We start from the raw sequence: 20475 nt of genomic DNA on the forward strand, positions 1-20475 counted from the left end.
ATTTACCTTGTCAGTAACCATTTCAACTCCAATCATTAATCCTTTTCCTCGAACATCTCCAACAATTTCATACTTCTTCCGAAGTTTTGAAAGAGAATGAAGAAGATGATTTCCAACATGGCGACAGTTTTCCATAAGCTTGTCTTCATCAATTACCTGATTTCAGGAAAATAAATTAGAAATAATAAATCTTCCTAGTTATAAATACCATGTTTTATCAAAACTACACAACACTACTAACTACAACAAGATTATAAATATCTTATTGCTCTCAGGCAGTTTAACCCCTTGCCTGTGATGTGCAAATGCGTCAATTTTGGAATAACAGACCTTAGTTCAAGCATAAGAGAGTTAGATGTTTCAATTCTGTGAAGCCTAAACTCAGTTTGTAAAAAGCAGAATATGTAATTCACCATTTTCGAAATTGTGACAACAGCACTTGTTAATAAAATTTCTCTTATAAAGGTTGGCAGTTTTGCATCATTGGTCAAATTTTTGTAATTCATGCTCAGATACGATTATTTCAACAGAAGAATATGACTACTCTGTCAGTGACAAGGAAAACATTTACTGATGACTTTTTTCTCAAGAAAAACAGCATTTTGACTTATTTTTCGATGACAATTTGATTCACATCATTAGGGAAGAGACTTATACACATGCAACACAATGCACTGAAGGTAATATCTGAAGCCAAAAAGCTGATCAAAAAGGTGGATGCCTAAAATGAACAATGAAATGAAAATATTTCTGTTCTGTTAAATGCAATTCTGGGATAAGCTTCTATCAATCAAGTAAGCCAGCTGGTAATCAAGAGCAGGGACTTATGTAAAAAAAAAACAATCCTCGAGTTTTTAACAGAAACCACATTTCAACAGTTGATATGTTCAAAGCATAAGTTGATATACAGCTTGAAGGTTTTTTTTTATCTTTTAGGGAGGATATTTTATTTCATTTGAAAAGGATTAAAGTAGTTAAGGCCCAGGTATAATAATTACTCACAAGAGACATTAATGGATGTCATCCTCGATATTTTCAATGCTTCTTAGAACTTGAGGTAAGTGCTAGTAGACTAAATTACTAAAAGCTGGCAAATATGACACTAAAATGCTCTTAAGGGGTCACAGTACCTTTCAAGCAATTTCTTTTAATTTATATAAATTTTATATTTCTTTGAAACCATAACATGCATACTTATTTTGTAATCAATAATTTATTTTCAAAATTTAAAAATATTGCCTACTTTTTTTGAAAATTCAAAAAATTGAGGAAAATTTCAGCTTTTTAAAATCCCTAAGGCTTTTTTATTTTTGCACTAATTCAAAAAACGTTTTTTGCAAAACGATCACTATAATCATCTCTAAAAATCTGTGCATTAATTTGCTTATGAGTTCATTCGAAAATTTTCTGTGATTAATTATGTAAAAAATCAAAGTTTTTTTTTTTTTTTAAATTTGGTTTTTAGAGGTTTAACGTGCTCTAAACATTAGAGTAATTTATAAAATGCTTATCCAACGCACAGTTTTGTCAAATATGTTATCCCAATTGCAATAAGTATTACTTTAAAGCTGTATCTTTAATTGAAAAAAATCCTTAGGGATTCTAATGACATGAAAACACAAATAAACCACCATCGAGAAAAAGCAATTTGAAGTTTTTCTGTTGCATAAGAACACAAAGGGAGCATGGCCTAAAACCACACATAACTTTTTAAATATTTGAACCAAAGCATTGAAACTTTTCCCCTGTGTTCAGAATAGTCTTTTGTTTTGAAATAAGTAATAAAATTTTTTTGATCGTTTCATCATTTTTGAGGTACTGTAACCCCTTAAAGAAAAAATTTTAAACTAAGGTAACTTATACAAATACAAAAGTGATGACCAGCAAAAGGTGTTAGTGTTGACACCCTTTCTCCTAAAAGGAACATGATCCCCCAACCGTTTTCGCTAGATTTTCCTTAAACTCTGCCCACTGAAGATTCACATCGCTATTGTGCAATCTGGAAGAAAAAACTGCTTTCAAACTCTGCCTAAGTGCCACAAAATCAGTATTTCTGAAATTGAGCACAAACATAAAATTCTGTGCATACTAACTTTAATCCCAAACCTAATACTGTTGTGGTCACTATCGTCAATGTGTTCCCCTACACATAACCCTTGAACAGAACTTTCCATGTCACAGAAAACTAGATCCAAAGTCACGTCCTGTCGAGTACCCCGAGTTAAAATTTGATCTAAGAAACAATCACCAATTACTTTCAAAAATTCCTCTTCTCTGCTATTACTGTAGTAAAAATTATTGCAATCAATTCCTGGAAAGTTAAAATCTCCCGAGTCCCTGACAAAACAACATCTAGTCACTTTTCGTCTAACTCTGCCCATTGAGTTTCCCACCTCACGCACCATTGAATAGCTCAAAACTATACCCTTTGTTTCCCAGTCTGTCTCCACACAGCATTAACTTTCTCCTTTACCTCTGGAATATTCCCACTATCTAACATACAGCTAATGCCCACTTCCTTTTTACTAACTTCCCCCTTTCCCTCTGGAGTGTTTAACCCATCTACAATCCTACAGCCTAATGCTAACTCAGCCTCCAAAGTAATCATCTTAATTCTGATTTCTGAGTGTTCAATACACTTGGTGCAAATGAAATCCTTCTCAAACTCATCCTTCTCCTTAAACAAGCATAACATCTGACATAAGTCACAAGACATCCACTTGTCCTCTTTACCACTCTTAATCTCCTTCAAAATGCATATAACCCCCTTTCTAGCTCAAAATGATACACTTAAAAAGTCAATACAAAAATGCAAAATTGAAGAATTAATGCTAATTATTAGAATTAGAAAGCATTGGAAGTAAAAGCTACAAATATTACTAAATCCTAAGACAAGCAGTAAATTAAAATAAACAAGTTACACACTTAACAGAGTGTAATCAGATTTGACAACAAAGAAATCGGCATAATTTAGGCTTAGCTTCAAAGAATAGAAAAACAATTTAAGAAAGCAAGTAAATCAAAAATAAGACTTAAAAGCACAAAAACTTAATTATATGATAAAATACATTACAAATACTGAAACTAAAGCAGCAAAAATAAACAATTACAGTAAAAAATTCCTTATCTCAGGAGCTGCAAAAACTCTCCCCAGCAACACTAGCGCCCTCTATCGGCGAATCTCTTATTATGTAACAGTGAGTCTAACTCACTGACATTAAACAGAATAAACATCAAACAACAAACTATGCATAAAGCAGATGTAATGACATCAGTAACTGTTTCAGACATAACATATAATATTTCATATCTTTAAGTTCTAATGTTTTACTTAATGTAGAATGCTCCCATAGATCAAAATCAACATGTTCCTCTCATTTGTTGGATAAGCAAAGCTTAACAGTAGTAATATATTGTATCTCAGTACAGAAGTCCACAACTCTATAGTTCTAACATTGGTATTGACATTTTTCTCTGAATTCAAGTTTTTAGCATAGTTCATACATTTGAATGCTTTAGATAGACTAATCCAAGGTATAATTAAGTAATATTAGACTCACATCAAGCACAGCTGAACCAATCGCACATGCAACAGGGTTTCCACCATACGTATTGAACTTTAGTGCGTGGTTCAAGCAATCGGAAATTTCATGCCTTGTAATTACTGCTGCAAGAGGAAATCCATTTCCAATACCTTTGGCAAGACTTACTGAAAAAAACTATTTATTATAATATGACAAGTGATTTTGAACACAGAACATAATTTAAAAAAAAGAGGGCTGATTTGAATATATATATATATATATATATATATATATATATATATATATATGTGGAATAATTTTTGAGACAAAATCTTGCAATAAAAATTATATCTATAGGGTTAAATATCTTAGAAAGATCTTTCTTCTAAGTATAAAAAAGACATTCTAAACAACATCAAAAGAATTTGAATAATTTGTAAGAAGAAAATCTGCTTTATAATAATATTTCCCTCTAAAAGCATGAACAGACATAAAAAAAAGTTCCATTGCGAAGTACTAAGATCAAATTTTACTATAAAGATATACCAACTAAATGTGCTTCTGACATCAAGATATATTCCATAACATTTATTATATACTACAATAGAAAAAAGTAGAAATGGAAATTAATATCAATCTCGATTTAAAAAAAAATCTTATTACAATTTAATGCATAGTAAGACTTGAAAAATATTTATTAGAAAAGGAAAAAGGAAATTATCTTGCCACCCTTATCTGATATGCTCATTTACAAACCTAGAAAAAAATCCGCCAATAAAATATACTATTTAATAAGCACAAAAAATAAAAACAATATAGTTTGCAAAAAATTAATAACGGAGTTTGTTCAGTTATCTGCTTTATGAAAACAAAAATCAACCATTTAAATTTACATTTCATTTTGATACTTTAAGCAAAGGCTGTTACAGCATTAGTACCTGAAGAACAATGTTTTCATAACAAAAGGTATAAATCTGGTTCTTACACCAGATATTTCTTTAGAATTTGCAATGGCATCTTTTAGGAGAAGGGACTTACAGCAAATATATCAGCTAAGCGAATCAACAAAGCTATGGGTATAGCTATAAACATACAGTGCTTTTAAGGAGGATGATAACAAGTTTAAATATAAGTCACATCAAGTCATCTGTTGTCAAGAATCAGCTCTTTTTTTTTAAATATCGAACAGCAGCAAAGCTCAAGACCCTGTGCATTAACTTCACAGCAAGGTTCTTCTCAAAGTACTATTAATCAACATGGTCACAAATTTGAACTCTTGAAGTGTCACATGGAAAGGTTTCCCTTTAACAAACACTGTCACAGCCACAATGACAAAGTGAGATTCCCAAATAATACCATGCTGATATCTAAAATCTTTAAACTTGGCACAGAATTATGACAGGATACAAAAAATAGATTACTTTACAAAATACAAATGGGAGAAACAGAGGCAATAAACCAGTTAGTACAGAAAATTCATTGACAAAACAAAGACAGTCATATTGTAAACAAAATCAATATGTATTTTTAGTGAATTTTTAAGAAGTGTAGCACTTTGATAGCCCATGGAAAGGTAGAAACTGATATCCAATGTAGACAACTTAAAAATCCATTTAATGTAAACTTTTTTGAGAAAGAATAATATCTTAAAGTAATGTTATTTGTGTGTTACTTAGATTTATCAAAAAAGTGGCTAAACTTTTGTGATCTATCCCGGTATTTCTACCAAAAATTTTTTTTTAAAAATGCATTTTTAAAAATCTTCACAAGCATTAATATTAATCGCTTGAAAAAGACAGCCTCAAGTTTATTAGATGCACTTGGTAAACAAAGCAGAAGTTTGAAATCTTCACTAAATTTTTAAGACATGCAAATGGAATACATACTTAAAAAGTAAAGTTAACATTTTCGATCGTTTCAACATTTTAATTTTAAAAAGGTAAAGAAAAGCACTAAGAAAAAAAAAAGAACTTTTTTTTTAGATGTTGCTTTTAAACTAAACCATAAAACTTTGGACATGGGGAGATGAAAGAAAACTGGGAAAAAGGGAGAGAAAGGGGGAAAAATTAAAACTTTCAAATCCTGTTAAAAATGTGACCACAATAAATACTTTTCAATGAGAAACCCTAACCTGTACACAATTTGTTAAAGATTGTCCAAATTGCATATTTTTTTTACTGCTAAAACTTAACTTTTACATTATTCATAATATGAATAAAGGAAAAAAGACAGAATTGTCTGGATTCACAGGATCAAATATGAAAAATTATAGAGTCATGGTTGAAAAGAGAGGGACATGAGAGCAATATTTGAAGAGGACTACAGCCAAGGAAGGGCCATAGTCATCTTCAATGTGCCTCTTCAATCATGTCAAATATGATGATGACAGATAATGATAAAAAACACAATGACAAATTATGCACTTAAGGAAGAATTATAGTGATGAAAATGAAGATTATATTGCACCTGGGGTATTAAAAGAAACACCATATAGGATACAATGTCTTAGATATTTACAGCTAATATCAGAAGCATCACCTTTCAACCCATTAAATTCTACATAAAATTTTTCATCATTCACCACAACAAGAAAGGGAAAAAAAGAAAGTCTAACTACAGTTAATACAGTAGACTGTAAGCATGTGGATATTAAAACACTTAACTATGGAACCTTTAGAACACCTTACATAGCTGCAAAGAGTAGACTTCTTATGCCAACACTTTTATTTACAACAAATTTATTTGGAATTAAAAATTATAAATAAAGCACATCAAAATATTGTGAAAATGCACAAGTAGTCTCTTGCTTTTTAGTTCAGATAAAAAATTAAATCTTGAGTATTATTCGGCTTTTAAGTTAACATAATTAGACCAAAAAGCAGCTTATAGTTGAAATAAAAATGTAATTGTATTAACATGGAAATAATAAATTAATGTTAAATACAAATTTAACATATTTTTTCTTTAAAACTACAGTAAATTAAAAAATTTGTGTATTGACATTAGTGTTATCTAAAAAAGGTAAATTATTTTGAAAAAGAACTTTAAAACCTATACCAATATCTGGGGTAACAGCATGGCTTTGAAATCCCCAAAACTCTCCAGTTCTACCAAATCCAGTTTGAACCTTATAGAGAAAAGTATCAATGCAACCTGATTAGAAGAGTTTAATGAAACTATGAAAAAATTAAAAATATGCAGGAAAGGGAACAAAAAGAGTTCAAGTATTTAATACTCTGAAATACAAAAAATAAGCACAGGTTTTCAGTATGTACCTTTTGAATGGTTAAACACATTATTGCAAATGAATTTGATTCTGAGACAAATATATAGGTTATTTCTTAATAACACTGTATTTAGATGCATTAAACACAATAAAAACATAAAATGACTGCACTTTATCAAGGAAAAAAATTGACTGATGCTACATGGATTAAGATGTAGCAAAAAATGGGAATGAAATGTAACGGGTTAAGAGCTTAGCTCAAATGAAAAAAAAAATAACTGCCTACTGAAACAAAACAAAGTATAAGTGCAGCATAAAATATATCTGCAGATCATCACAAAAAAAATATTTCAAATTTGTATGTTTGTATAGCTATGCTAAATGTCTTCAGTGCAGATTTTTAAAAATTGTACTTTTAGGGTTTTACCGAATACTTACAAAATACGCACATGCATTGCACATAATTAATTTAATCACTTCGTTTCTATCAATATATTTAACCTGTTATGAAAAATAATTTGAAATGGATGAAAAATATGCACAATTTAAAATTTAAATAATTATTTTTCAAAGAAATTTCTCATTTCCTATACTAACTGAGTATGAATTGTAAGTAATGTCAGAAAAAGCTAATACATACTAAAAATATGAAAACATATACATAAAAAATAAACCAAAATTACACAAAAAAAGCATTTTTTTTTTCAAATACTAAGCAAGCACTTTAACAATAAAATACATTTTATCATACTTCATCAGATATAAAAACTCCTCCATGGCTTTTGATTATTTCTTGTGCTTTCTTGAGATATCCTTTTGGATACTGGACGGTGCCACCGACTCCCTGTAATTAAAAAAATAATGAAACAATGTACACGTACATACATACATCCATACATATAAATGCAATATATATATATATATATGTATATATATATATATATACAGTGATCTCTTGCTTATATGCAACCTTTGTTGTACGCGTTTTTCACTTATGCGCATTTTTCTCCATGGGCCCACCTAGCGATATAGGAAAACAATGTTAACTCTTGTTCATTTATACGTGAAACCAAAATGCACCTTTCACTTATGAGCCATAATTTTTTTCAAGTTTTAGTTAAATCGATAATCTATGCTTTGCTTATCGAAAGATTGGTACCATTCTTATTCTGCTCTCGGAATGCATTCCCACACCTTTATTCCCTTCTTCGGATTATTTCAAGAATGCGTTCTTTTTCGCACAAGTGTGCTATTGGGGGTGCAGTTAGTTTTGAGATTGACATCGAGAGGAGAGAACGGGTTACATACAACAAGGTTGACGTCACTAAAAGCCATGGTGAAGTGGTAAGCGTTGACCTAGCCTATCAAGGATCTTTTTCATCCTCGTAGACTATGAGGTCTAGTCTCTGCCCAGTACGTAAAAATTTAACACATGCAACGCCCACCTGTGACCTCAATTTTACATACATAACAAAACTTGCTAGTCTCTGCCCTTTCTTACCGGATGCAAAAGGCACCTGCCAAAATGTGAAAGTACGGTAAATTAAAGCCATGATTTTTCTGGCGTAAGCTTTTCGTATGTACTTAAAAAGTAGAAATAAAGATGGCTGCTGTGTTCACCACACATTAATTTTTGTAAAACTTGCTGAACTATTGGTACTTATCGAAGAAATAGTATTTAAGGATCATCACGTATGTTGGATATTTTAGATGCAAGGTTTGTCAAACTTTATAAATAGATCAAAAGTTAAGTGATTAATGCCACAGAAGTGAAACATTGTTTTCCCTTTATAGAGGATTACTAGGTAATTTGCTAGCACATTCTTCATCATTCTGCAAACAAAACAACATTTTTAATTCTTAGCGTTCATTTATATTTATTGATAAGAGTGAAGTAAAAGATCTTGCACCATGGCCCTACGAAAATTGCTGTTGATTTTGTTCACACAGATTAATTATTTTTCGGCAGGTAAGTGAGTCATTCCATTTTGAATCAAGCAATAAATAAACAAAATTCTCAAGCTGATCATTTGAGATTTTCAAGATACTTTCCGCGTAAAAAGAATGAATCATTATAATATAAATTGTATTGATTCTTTTAGTTAATGGTTGTAACCCCCTTACAAAGTTAAGCTATCAGAGCAAAAACAGCAATATTATCAGAAATATAGGCAGTGAAATCCCGTTACAACGAAATATCTGTTTCAACAAAAGAAATTTTCAGCTCTGATTTGATTTCCACTACGTTGCTTGAATTTCATTACTGCTAAAACCTTGTTACAATGAAGAAAAGTTCTGGTAATTTGAAGTTCGCTGTAACAGAATTTCACTGTACTATAGTTATGTCTCTAAAACTCAAAGCTAAAACAAACAACTGCATGTAAAACTTGTTAAATTAGCTGTAGAGGCCAAAAATACGGAACGTTGCTTTCCTCCTCGGTGGTCGGCACTAAACACTAGTAAAAAATCAGTCTTGTAAGGGTTTTCGACCCTTCAGAGAAAGGAAAAACTACGATTCCCAGGAAAGTAGCCTGTGTTCTTAGATGAGGGCTTGTTAGGGCTTTCGTTAAAATGACAGTTATTTTATGGCTCCTTTCTGCAGTACAAACCTGCGTTTTGTGAGTACAGTTGTTACAGAAAAAGTTTTTGCATTTAGCATGTCGCTACACATCTTAGAAGTTGGTTTGAAAGCAAAATAAGTACGTCCACTAGTCCTCAACCAGATATTTTTCAAGAATTTCAGGATGAATGGTATAGATAAGAGGCAATTCACAGCGAGCATAGAAGATTAAAAACAAAATAAGTATTCCAGGTGAAAATTCAAGCTTTCTTTTTGAGAAATAAAAACAGTAGCAGCTTAGGGATGCCTATAAGAAGTTCATTCCACTTTGCTTAACTTATTTAGGGAGTCTTTCTCCAAACAATGTTACTTTTCAAGTACCTGGCGCTGTTCATCACACAAGATGGATGGCAAAGGCCATAGGACGTAGTGAGAAGCAAAGGGATGTAAGTGGACTCATTAAAGTTCCTTATAAAATGCGTTCAAAGTGCAGATCCTAGGTAAGCTTTCATTGAACTTTTTTTCTAAATCATGCTATATAACAGCCCCCCCCCCATACCAGAGCTACTACTACCATCTCTTGCCCCTAAGCAGAGGTTCCTCTAATATGTGTAATGATATCTTGAAAATTTTAATTTTGTCAATTACAATCCTTTGCTTCTCACTGCCTCATATACTCTTTAAAAATATATCTTCTCAGGGATCAGCTTTCCTTAATTGATTTAAAGATAAAAGGTATTGAAGATATTTGGTTGTTTATCAACAATATTTAAGGAAAAGTGTGGTTTATTGTCTGCGATCCAGCTTTGGTCCCCAATCAAGATCTACAGTTAGTAAAACCGTTGGTTCAATACAAGAGTATTTATAAAGATGATGTAGGCACAGAACTACCTAAAATAATTAATCATTTGTAGTCCCTGAACTCAGAGAAGGTTGCATTTCCCTTTTTTGATGATACTATAGGGAGAAAAAAAAGATCAAAACAAAGAGGGCTGCAAAATTAAAATCCGAAGTAGGATATAATGAAGATGATTGTGATGATAGGGATACAAAAGCACAGCTCAATCTGAAGGAAACTTAGTTTATTGGACAAAGAAGTAGATTTTTTTTATTTCTCCTCAAACTTTTTAAGAGATACAATTTTTCAAAGAGATTTGAAATCAATACAAAGTTTTTAAATACTGATCTTGATAAATGGTGTGAAAACCAATATTATATTAAAGCTAAAAAGATAGTAAACAGTTTAAGGGTTGTCAATGGCACAGCTGAAACAGGTGTACAACTAATTTCTAACTAACGACAGTTTCTATTGCATTTTTCCACATTCATCAAAATCGAATAAAACATTCATATCGAAGCCATTACGACTTTAACTTCTCAATGAAAAGTTATAACATAATGATGTATAATTTAACAGTGTAAGCAATAAAATGCATTAGATTTTTTCTTTTCTTTTTTGTGATTTTTTAACTTTGCTTTCTCTTCTGAACTACTTAGTTATTTTATTTTAAACTAGCCGCCTTCGGCGACCAGCTAGTCCGCCTTTTTTGCCAGGGTTGCCGCCTTCGGCGGCTGCTTAGACACTTTAGAGACGGAATTAATCAATGTTTTTCTCTATATATCAATATTATCATCTGCCTTTTCACGCCAATGTTGCCAACTTCGGCGGCTGCTTAAATAAGTTTCGTGGCGGTATCAATCAATCTATATCTATATCATTATTAATTTAAATAAAATATTTTCTAGATCTATCACCAGTTCCGTCGTTTGGAATATTTTTAAAGGAGGGGGAGGGGAGACATAAACGGCTTGCTCTTCATGCAAATTTTGTCAAAAAATAACAAAAAACACTTCCACTTTTACTTGAAAGCATTGTTTTTTCAAAGTCATGGTGTGTGTGTGTGGGGGGGGGGCATTGACACCCCGTTGACGTTCCTTAAATGACGGGCATGTCTCTTTCTTGCTGTCCATCTACTATATCGACCTCTGCATTTGTCTATCTATGTATCTATATACGATCTATGCGTATCTACCTCTGACAGTAATTAACAATCTTTTTTTATTTGTATACAAGCAGCCGCCTAAGGCGGCCATTTGGCTTACTTGTCATTCACCATTTTACGCCAAGAAGTCGTATAATAACAAAAATCGCGTATATTTTTATTTTGAAAGCATTAGGTTTTCAAATCGTAGCGGCGCCCCCCCACCCCCAGTTGTTGTTCTTTAAATAATAGGTCTGCCTATCTCTCACTGTACATCGACCTGTAGATTTATCTTTCTCTAGATCCATGCAAATTTACATCTGATAGTAATTAACAATCTTTTTTTCAAAGAAAAAAAGTATTAATTCGAAAAAAAAACATTTTTTGTGCACTGAATGTATATCTATCTACCTATTCGATCTATCTCTAAATTTTCTCATCTATCTCTATTTATTTTGATCTAACCTCCAATCTTATTCCCTAACAAATAGAAAATCATGCAAAAAAAGCACGCTTACTGTTTTATTAAAATAGCACAAAAAATTGGTGTCTCTGTGGTACCTGGAGTTTGCCAAAGTATAAAAATCATTGTTTTTATTGAAATTCAAAAAAAAAAAAGTGACTGGGACCAAAACGATCCGATGTGGTCCGTCTGATTAACCAAAATCAAATGTTTAGCAAAACATCCGGGGGGGGGGGGGGGAGAAACAAATGAAATACCTGGAAAGAAAAAAAAAGAGAAGGAATCCTTCGAAAGGAAGAAAAGAAAAAAGCAAGTTATGTAGTACTTCAGTTAGATCACGTGGGTGCGTTACGTCATATTCGAAGCGGTTAGCGGACAGCAGATCTTCGGTGAAGCGATAGCTCATATCTTCATTCTGCCTTTAAAAAATTGTAAAAAAAAATTTTTTTTTAATATTTTTGAAAACTTTTTTTTTCTGTAGAGGACAAAATGTTCTGGCTACTACATAGTGAAATTGTAGAAAATAGGTTATTATATTTTTCACAGGATGTGCGTTTAGAAAAAAATTTAACCCAGAAAAAAATGCAAAATAAAGGTTTTTTCAAAAAATCATAAAAATTACAAAAAGTGCTCTATCTTCAAAATTTTTTTGTTCATCATATTTGAAATTAAATTTCTGACACTGTAGTTCAAAAAATATTTGTCTGGCGCGATTGGTTTGGGGTCCATGAGGTTAAAAGTACTAAAAAGTGCTAAAAATCACATAAAACATTAAATAACTTTTTTTCTAATTAAAATATCAAAAATCCAAGCCCGAGGTGCACAACTTCAGCAAAAACTACACCTGTATACTAAATTTAATCTTCTAGGCCTTACCGTTTTCCCGGGCTGCGCGCCACACACACACACACAAACATCTTATTTTATTATATGCATAGATCAGCAATTTGTTGCATTTAATTTTTATAGTACCTCCAAATAAAGCCTTTTTAATGGATAAATTAAAATCAACAAGAACAAATAAATGTAATTGAATATTGTAATGCTTTTAGATCTTTGCACGAAAATTCCTTATATCTTCCATGACCTCACCTGAAAAATGCCCAGTACCATTCTATAAATTTTGTTTAAAAAATGGATTTGATAACTCATCATGAGAGAATAAAATTTCCTGTAAAATGAGACCAGAACAAAGTTTCTAGGATGAAAAGTTTCGGTTTTAAAGAAGAAAAACTACGATTTTTTGCTAAATATCACTGTCTTTTGTAACTTTAGCCTCTTTGCCGCATGTGTTAATATTATTGGATTGAGCTGAAACTTTACAAATCATGTTTTTTATTCTATTGGCATATTTTAGTGGAGTGCCGTGGAAGAAATACGAAAATAGATTTTTTGTGACTACCCTAGTGGACACCTATGAATTAATGAAGATATTAATTAAAAACCAACTTAGTTTTTTTTTTTGCAATTTTAACAGTGAGAGCTTACATGTGCATTTAAATATTAGCAACAATCGAAATTATGAAATTTTCTGCCTTTAATATTTGTTTGGAATTATCCTTACAGCATACAGAGACAAAAACAAGGGGAAAAGTTAGGAATTTCCAAGTAGGAGCTATAATCTTGTTTACTTAAAAGTAAATTTTAAGTACAATGTTACATCTTTATGCTAGCAAGTAATAACAATTTCTTTGTTGCTCCACAATTTAAAATTTATCTGCTTTCAGTTTCTGGCTTGTTGTGACCCACAAGAAGTTCTCACGGATATAGACACTAGTGATCCGCATCCGCAGATCTAAACATTTAACAATCCGGCACATCACTAGTTATAACTTTTTTTTTTGCGCTACAGAGCTGTACAATAGCTCATTTTAAAGAGAATTTTATGATCTTTCATCTCTGATTCAGAAGTTAAATTTTTATTTATTCCAATAATTTTTAAAGAGTGTACTTTTTAAAATTTTGATGTAGTTACAGAATATAATGTTCGACAGTTCTTGGCAGTTTTTCTTTAAAAATTTTCCTAACTATTGATCCCGTCTAGGTCCCATACTGAAAATTTTTGGTAATATGCATTAAAATACAGTAAAAACCATGCTCTTTTTTTTTCAAATGACGCTATTCTCAATTTTTTTTAATTGGAAACTTTTGGGAAAAAGAATTTTTTTCTGAAAAGTGTTTGAACTACACATTCAACTAAAGTGCATGTCTTTCTCTTCTAAGTGAGTTATAATACAGCTCTGCAGCTCTCATAAAGCTTGAATTATAAAATTTTAAAGCACTGCCAGCAAGTTAAAAAGAAGTGCTTTTTAACCATTTTCAGAAATTAATTACTAATCAAGTATGAAAGTTTTTTAAAAATTATATATAGTAAAACCCCTCTAATACAGACACTACGGGTCAATTTTTTGTCCAAAAAAGAGGGGTGTCTGCAGGACAGGGGTTTAATAATGTAATTTTTCTTAGAATCGAAGAATAAAAAATTGTCTGCAAAAGAGGGGTGCCCGTTAGGAGGGGTTTTACAGTACATTTAAGGTGTCAGAGAGTAGGGCTTCCCAAAGTGTCATGAAAATCTGAGACGGTCAGGTTAAGAATTTTATATATTTATAGGTTGATATGATCCATTTACCTGTAGAATAATATTAATTTGTGCTAATAAAAAAAACAGCAATTTTTTTAAGACCTTTTTCGAGACCTTTTACTTCACTCCTATCAACAAATATAAATGAATGCTAGGAATTACAAATGATGTTGTGTTTGCAGAATGATGAGGTAAATGAGTTGGTAATCCAATAATGATGAAGGAGCAAATGAGCTGGTAATATTGCTGATGGAAAGCGATGTTTCATTGCTGTGAGGTTAATCACTGAACATTTGGTCAAAAAAAAAAAAAAAAAAAAGTTTGACAAACTGTGTATCTAAATTATTTAACACATTGTATGAGGTTCCTGAAATACTTTTCTTTTGATGCATTCTAATATTTCTGCTTCTTGTTGCTTCAATAGTGGCCACTTCAAGGATTAAAACACACTAGTAGTAGACACAGTGAAGTATATTTTTAAACTGGGTCTACAATATTAATTACCTCTCTTAACACTCAGTCAGTGTATTATAGACCAACTCTTCCTCAATCATCCCATGATCTAAAAATGCCAGAATTCGTTTTGAAAGTAAACTCCTAATTTATTTATCTTATTTCGGAGAGGCTTTCCTCCCTGATTATGCTGATGATATTGAGTTAAATAAAAAGGATAACTTAGTATAAAGCAACTATTAATTATCACAGAGTAAAATAAACCTTGCATCATTTAGTAGAGCTTCACTTGGGTGCTTTAGAAGCAGCAGTTGCAACCAGAATAAATTAACTATGTTTTTTTTCTTTTATGTAAGCATCTATCTGCAAATGATATATTGATCATTCAAATGCATTTTAAAATTATTTAAATTATGTATTTTAAACGTATGCATACACACATAGACAACAAGTATGTAGATGATTCCATACAAGTGGGAAAGTTGGTGTTCCACTCTGATATATTTAATATATTCAATTTCGTCGAAAAACTTTCTTCTGGATACTTTTATACTTCTTTAGCATTGAGATTCAATATTTAACTTTGCCAAAACTCGAAAAATTTCCTTCACATTGTGGAATTTCATTGTTATGGCTGGGTGCCCCATGATTGTAATTCTCATATTCTAAAAAAGCGAGACAAAAACTGATTAGACATATCAGCTCTCTTTTTTTTTAACATAAAAAAATTCTAAACAATGTGAGAAAATCATCAATGGTTCAGCTTTTGATGAAAGATGTGAATAACTCAAAGACCTTGGATGACCAGTGGCGCAGAGTTGCGGGGGGAGATGGTAAATCCCCCCCCTCCAGAGGCATTGGTTTTTAACGTAAATGCAAATCCTAGTACAGTACATGAAATACACCGACAGCTCAGTCATTTCCAGCCGAGGACTGCAGTTTTGTGCTTATTAGCACTGCCTTCATTATTCGAGTTGAACCGAACCATTTTTTCGGTCACTCGTCTGGTCTGCGATAATTCTATATTAGCTACCAGTTTGTTTGGCACTCTTGGCTTCCTAAAGAGGTTTTCCATCTCCAGCTCAGTCACTTTCCTACGCCGGGCTGATGAGTGCTAATAAGCACGAAACTGCAGTCCTCGGCTGGAAATGACTGAGCTGTCGGTGTATTTCATGTATTTCTGCTTTAGCCCTGGCTATTGGGCAGTAATTTACCTAATACAGTAGTTTATGCATATGAAAGGGCTGTAAAGGGGGAAAGGACCCTCCATTGGGTATTTCTGGCTGCGCTAGTGCGGATGACAGGAGTGTAGAATGGTTTGTCGTTATTTATGCTTGTAAAACAGGGTGGCAACAGGAACTGTGAAAACCTGATTTCCCTGATTAAGTTCACCAAATTTCCCTGATTTACGTTACCAATGATAATGATTTCCTATCTTTTCCCTACTTGAAATCCATTGTATGTTAGTATAAAATGCAGTATTTTAAATGTTTTAAGTTGTGCAAAGTTGTTGATTTAAAGATATATTTAAAAAAAATGCTATTTTCTTTTAACAAAATGGTAAAAAAAACAAAAAACATATCAAGTCAATTTTTTTGGAAAAAAAAACTAAAAAACAGTAAGTTACATTTTTCTACATGGAAAGATTATAGAAAATGTACAAAAAATACTCTTGACTTCCAGAAACCACATAGCATAAGAATTTTAAGAAACTATTAAAATCACTCTTAAAAACAACATGTGTATTAATGGTAGAACTAAAAAGTAATTGAAATAATGTTGAACTAAATTTTCAAACAGTATAATAATTGTTGCAAGAATAACAAGTAATAGTGAAACAATAGAAGTAACGTAATTATTCTTACATAACTAATTGACATATTTATACAAAGCAGATGAAACCTTTTGACATCAATTCATAGGGAGCTTTTCTCTAATCAAGAACATAGGTTTTAATGAATGAATACAGCATTTTAACAATAAAACAATAAAGATCTTTACTTAAGTACACAAGTTAACTCTATTTTAAATAATTTCAGTACGTAACGAAAAAAATCTTAGATTGCTTTTGTAACAACTTCGAAATGCAAGAAAAAAAAAGAGAAAAAAAGCAATTAGTTAATTTCAAAATATATAAAAGAAGAATACAACTTGGTTATAAAATAAAATAATTATTTAAGTCAGAAGAAAAGAAAACCTTTATGCTCTGACAGCAAATAGTACAGGGTGTACCAAAAAGAATCATCCGATTTCAAAAAATCATAACTATTCTGTTTTTCGAGCTAAAGGCGCCAACAACGTACTGTTGGAAAGAGAAAACTCTCAAGTTTTACATGATTTTTTCTTGTGGCGATTTATCAAGGACTCTGTATATGTGCCTTCTCTACCAACAACAATGGATGATCTATAGAAGCGCATAACAACAGCAGTGGAATCCGTAACTCAGGACATGCTCGCTGCAGTGTGGGACGAGTTTCAATACCGTTTAGACATATGCCATATATCTAAAGGTGGACATATGGAACACCTTTGAAAATGGAAGGACATATGGAAACTTTTTCAGTTTCCCTTTCATCCAAAAAAATTTGTAATTGCATATGTTTGTTACTGTTCGAAATATAGACATGCCAAATCAGATGAAATTTTTTGATACATCCTGTATAATGGCAAAAAACAAAGTTTTTTTGATTGAAAGTTCAATTTTAGCAATTAAATTAAAAACGAGAAGAAGTAACTTTCAAGCTTTTATCAGTATTAATTCAAAAACCAAAGATTTCTTTTTGAAATCGTGATTACAGTACACTAATCACTTTGAGACAATGGAATAAAGGCAAAGGAGCTAAGGCATTAATGAAGGCTTCTTCTTTGCCTGTATGGTTGTTTATTTTACGTAGCATTGAAAGCGTGAAATGAAATTTCAAGCTAGGTAAAATGAACAACCTAACAGACACAGAAGCAATCTTAGGAAATTCATCCTGTGGTTAATAAGTAAGATTCAATACTTTGACGTTGAGGAAAAAAGATGCACAAATATGCAGCAGTGTATACATTAATTTTACTTTTTTTAACAGATAATTGGCAAAAAATGCATAAGGAATTAGAATACTTAATTTTGTAAAGCAAAAAAAAAAAAAAAAAAAATCTTCATAAAATCAATTTTCCTGATTTTTTGTTATCTTTTCGAAATTCCCTGACTTTTCCCTGATCTCCCTGATTGGTCGCCACCCTGTAAAAACAAAGTTCAAGAAGGATTTCAATTTAATGCCTTTTTTTTAATGCATAACACATGCATTTTTAAAACATCTCATTCACTGTTATGTTATTCACATGCTTATGAAAAACACAATTACAAAAGCATGGTAAAATAAAAATAATAAAGCTCTGCTGATGTCATAACTTAATTATGTAATCTTAAAAGTGTTTCCTTAATTTTTCTTAGATTTTAATAATGAAGTTAATTTTTTAAAACTAATGCACCCTAAACTTTCCAGTTTTGGTACAAACACCCATATATTGGTTTTATGAAAAACTTTTTCAGAATATGTGATCCTTGAAAAATATAACTCGCCAAAAGTATTTTATGCAGCAAGAAATAAACTTTTTTTGCACATTAATTTAACAATAAAAAATAGTTCTATTATGTGTTTTTAAACTATTCCAGAGAGTAATTATGATGACACTCTGTAAAGTGTCGTGACAGTGAGGTGATGACAAGGTTTAACTGTATATAGTATTGCAGAGCCTCTTGTAGAAGTTGGTTTGCAGCGCCAGCAGAGTACAACTCAACTCGACTCGCCAGTGCCGGTGTTGACGGTTTGAAAAGTCTGCATGCGGCAGTCGGCAGCTAGCCATTTTTCTCTTGACTTGTCATGCTGTAGTTTTACCTTTGAATATCTTTTACCTGTTTTTAGTTCTTTACAATGCTCGTACTTGTTTAGTGTTTTAAAGATATTAAATTGGTTCTTGTTAAACGAATGCTATATACTCCTTTTTCTGACTTCACAGTATATATATAAACAGGTGTTCAGATTTTGAGAAAGCAAAAGCGGTGATTGTACTCAATACAGTGTTTCCGACAGAGCTTAATAATTGCATTTCATTCTGAATGTGTGTGCTATTTGTTTGCTGTAGTCAATTACACTTTATTTGGCTTCCCCTTTTAAGACCTACTTTGACTCTTGTCACAAAGTCAACAGAAGACTTTACACCAAGTTATTGCTTCATTATTTCATCATCATTTCACTGATGAAAATTCATTTTCGATACCAAAATAGATCAAATTTACGCTTTACTGGCACTCAAAATGGTACTTAAGATTTTACAGCAAATTTTTTTACAGTCATTGTTTTGATTTGTCAAAATCTTTTGGAATATGTAGTAAAATTTTTGATAGCCGAAAAAAGATATTACTAATATAAAACTCATGTACAGTTTCTCATCTTATTTTGTTTTAGATATGAAAGGCTACATAGTATATTTATACTTTTTGAAACAAATAAATGCATATAGTATATAGTATAGCTTACTTGTATGCTTTCTGCAAACATACCAGCAACTTTGTTTGGCACAGAACTTGAAAGAAGGTTTTCGAGTTCAGATATATATTTGTCACAAGCTTGACATTTCCCAACACCACAATTGCATTCTCTGTCTGTTTGAATGGGAGAATCTCTACAATTTGAACCACCCCAAATACCTGCATATGGATCAGGATTCATTGCCTGAAAAAATTAATCTGAAGTTCAAATCTGGACAAAAATATAATTTGGTATTTTACTAAGTTCATACATAAAATCAAGAACAGTCATCAAAATTATGATGCACTTCCAATCAAAAACTGAGAAGTTTAATACAGGTGCCTGTATAATTTTTACAACAAACTGAAAATAATAAATCATAACAAAGCACGATTCTAAATAGGTGATACAATGTTTTGCAACACTCACAAGGACATTTTGATTATCTTTTAATGTTTTTTTTATGATATTGAAATAATGTATGAAAATATGTATTACTGCTTGTGTGTGAAACATAAAACAGGCATAAATGCAAGGAAAAGCATTGCCTCAAAAAGAAATGACGCACAAGAGGACAATCGTGATTAGATCATTAAAGAACAGTATTTTTTTTAAGAAAAACATATTAAAAATTATATGAAGAACACATTCTTAATACCGCATTTATGGAAGGATTCTCTTTTGAATCAGGAATTCTGCATAGTTTGGATATTTGGAAACAAGAATTTTGACACCCTATTTATCTGCTATAGTAATTACAATAGTCAAGTCAAAATAAAGACAGCGTTCATAATTTTTTTAATTAAAAAATAAAATAAATTTTATATTTAACAACTTTATTTAACAATATATTTTACAAACAGAACATCATTCAGAAACAGCAAAATGAATTTTGAAAAAATAAATTTTAAATGACTTTAACGAATGATTTTTTTCAAAAATCATTTGATTTGAATTCTGATTTAAGACTTAAATCAAGCTGATTCAAATAAACTAACGCGAATTACGCACAAAAGGGATGAAAAAGAATTATTACTTAAAAATATTTTTACTAAAGCACAACTTGATATTAATATAAAATATAGTCAAATTTCAGTTGGTTCTCACTTTGACGATGCTTTATTTAATGACTTTCTCTATTTAAAGACAACTATTTACGGTCCCAGTTG

At 31.3% G+C, this 20475-nt stretch overlaps 1 protein-coding gene across 1 annotated transcript in view; it reads right to left on the reverse strand.

The window, feature by feature from the left end:
• LOC129231231 (alanine--glyoxylate aminotransferase 2, mitochondrial-like) overlaps positions 1-20475 on the reverse strand; it is a 53307-nt gene that overhangs the window by 14167 nt on the left and 18665 nt on the right. The window contains exons 6-10 of the mRNA XM_054865495.1: positions 19316-19510; positions 7502-7594; positions 6582-6651; positions 3561-3709; positions 7-156 (exon numbers count right to left, since the gene is read on the reverse strand). Coding sequence (XP_054721470.1) covers positions 7-156; positions 3561-3709; positions 6582-6651; positions 7502-7594; positions 19316-19510 — 657 coding nt within the window. The remainder of the gene's footprint in view (positions 1-6; positions 157-3560; positions 3710-6581; positions 6652-7501; positions 7595-19315; positions 19511-20475) is intronic.

The sequence above is a fragment of the Uloborus diversus genome, chromosome 10, assembly GCF_026930045.1.
Source record: "Uloborus diversus isolate 005 chromosome 10, Udiv.v.3.1, whole genome shotgun sequence".
Classification (NCBI taxonomy): Eukaryota; Metazoa; Arthropoda; class Arachnida; order Araneae; family Uloboridae; genus Uloborus; species Uloborus diversus.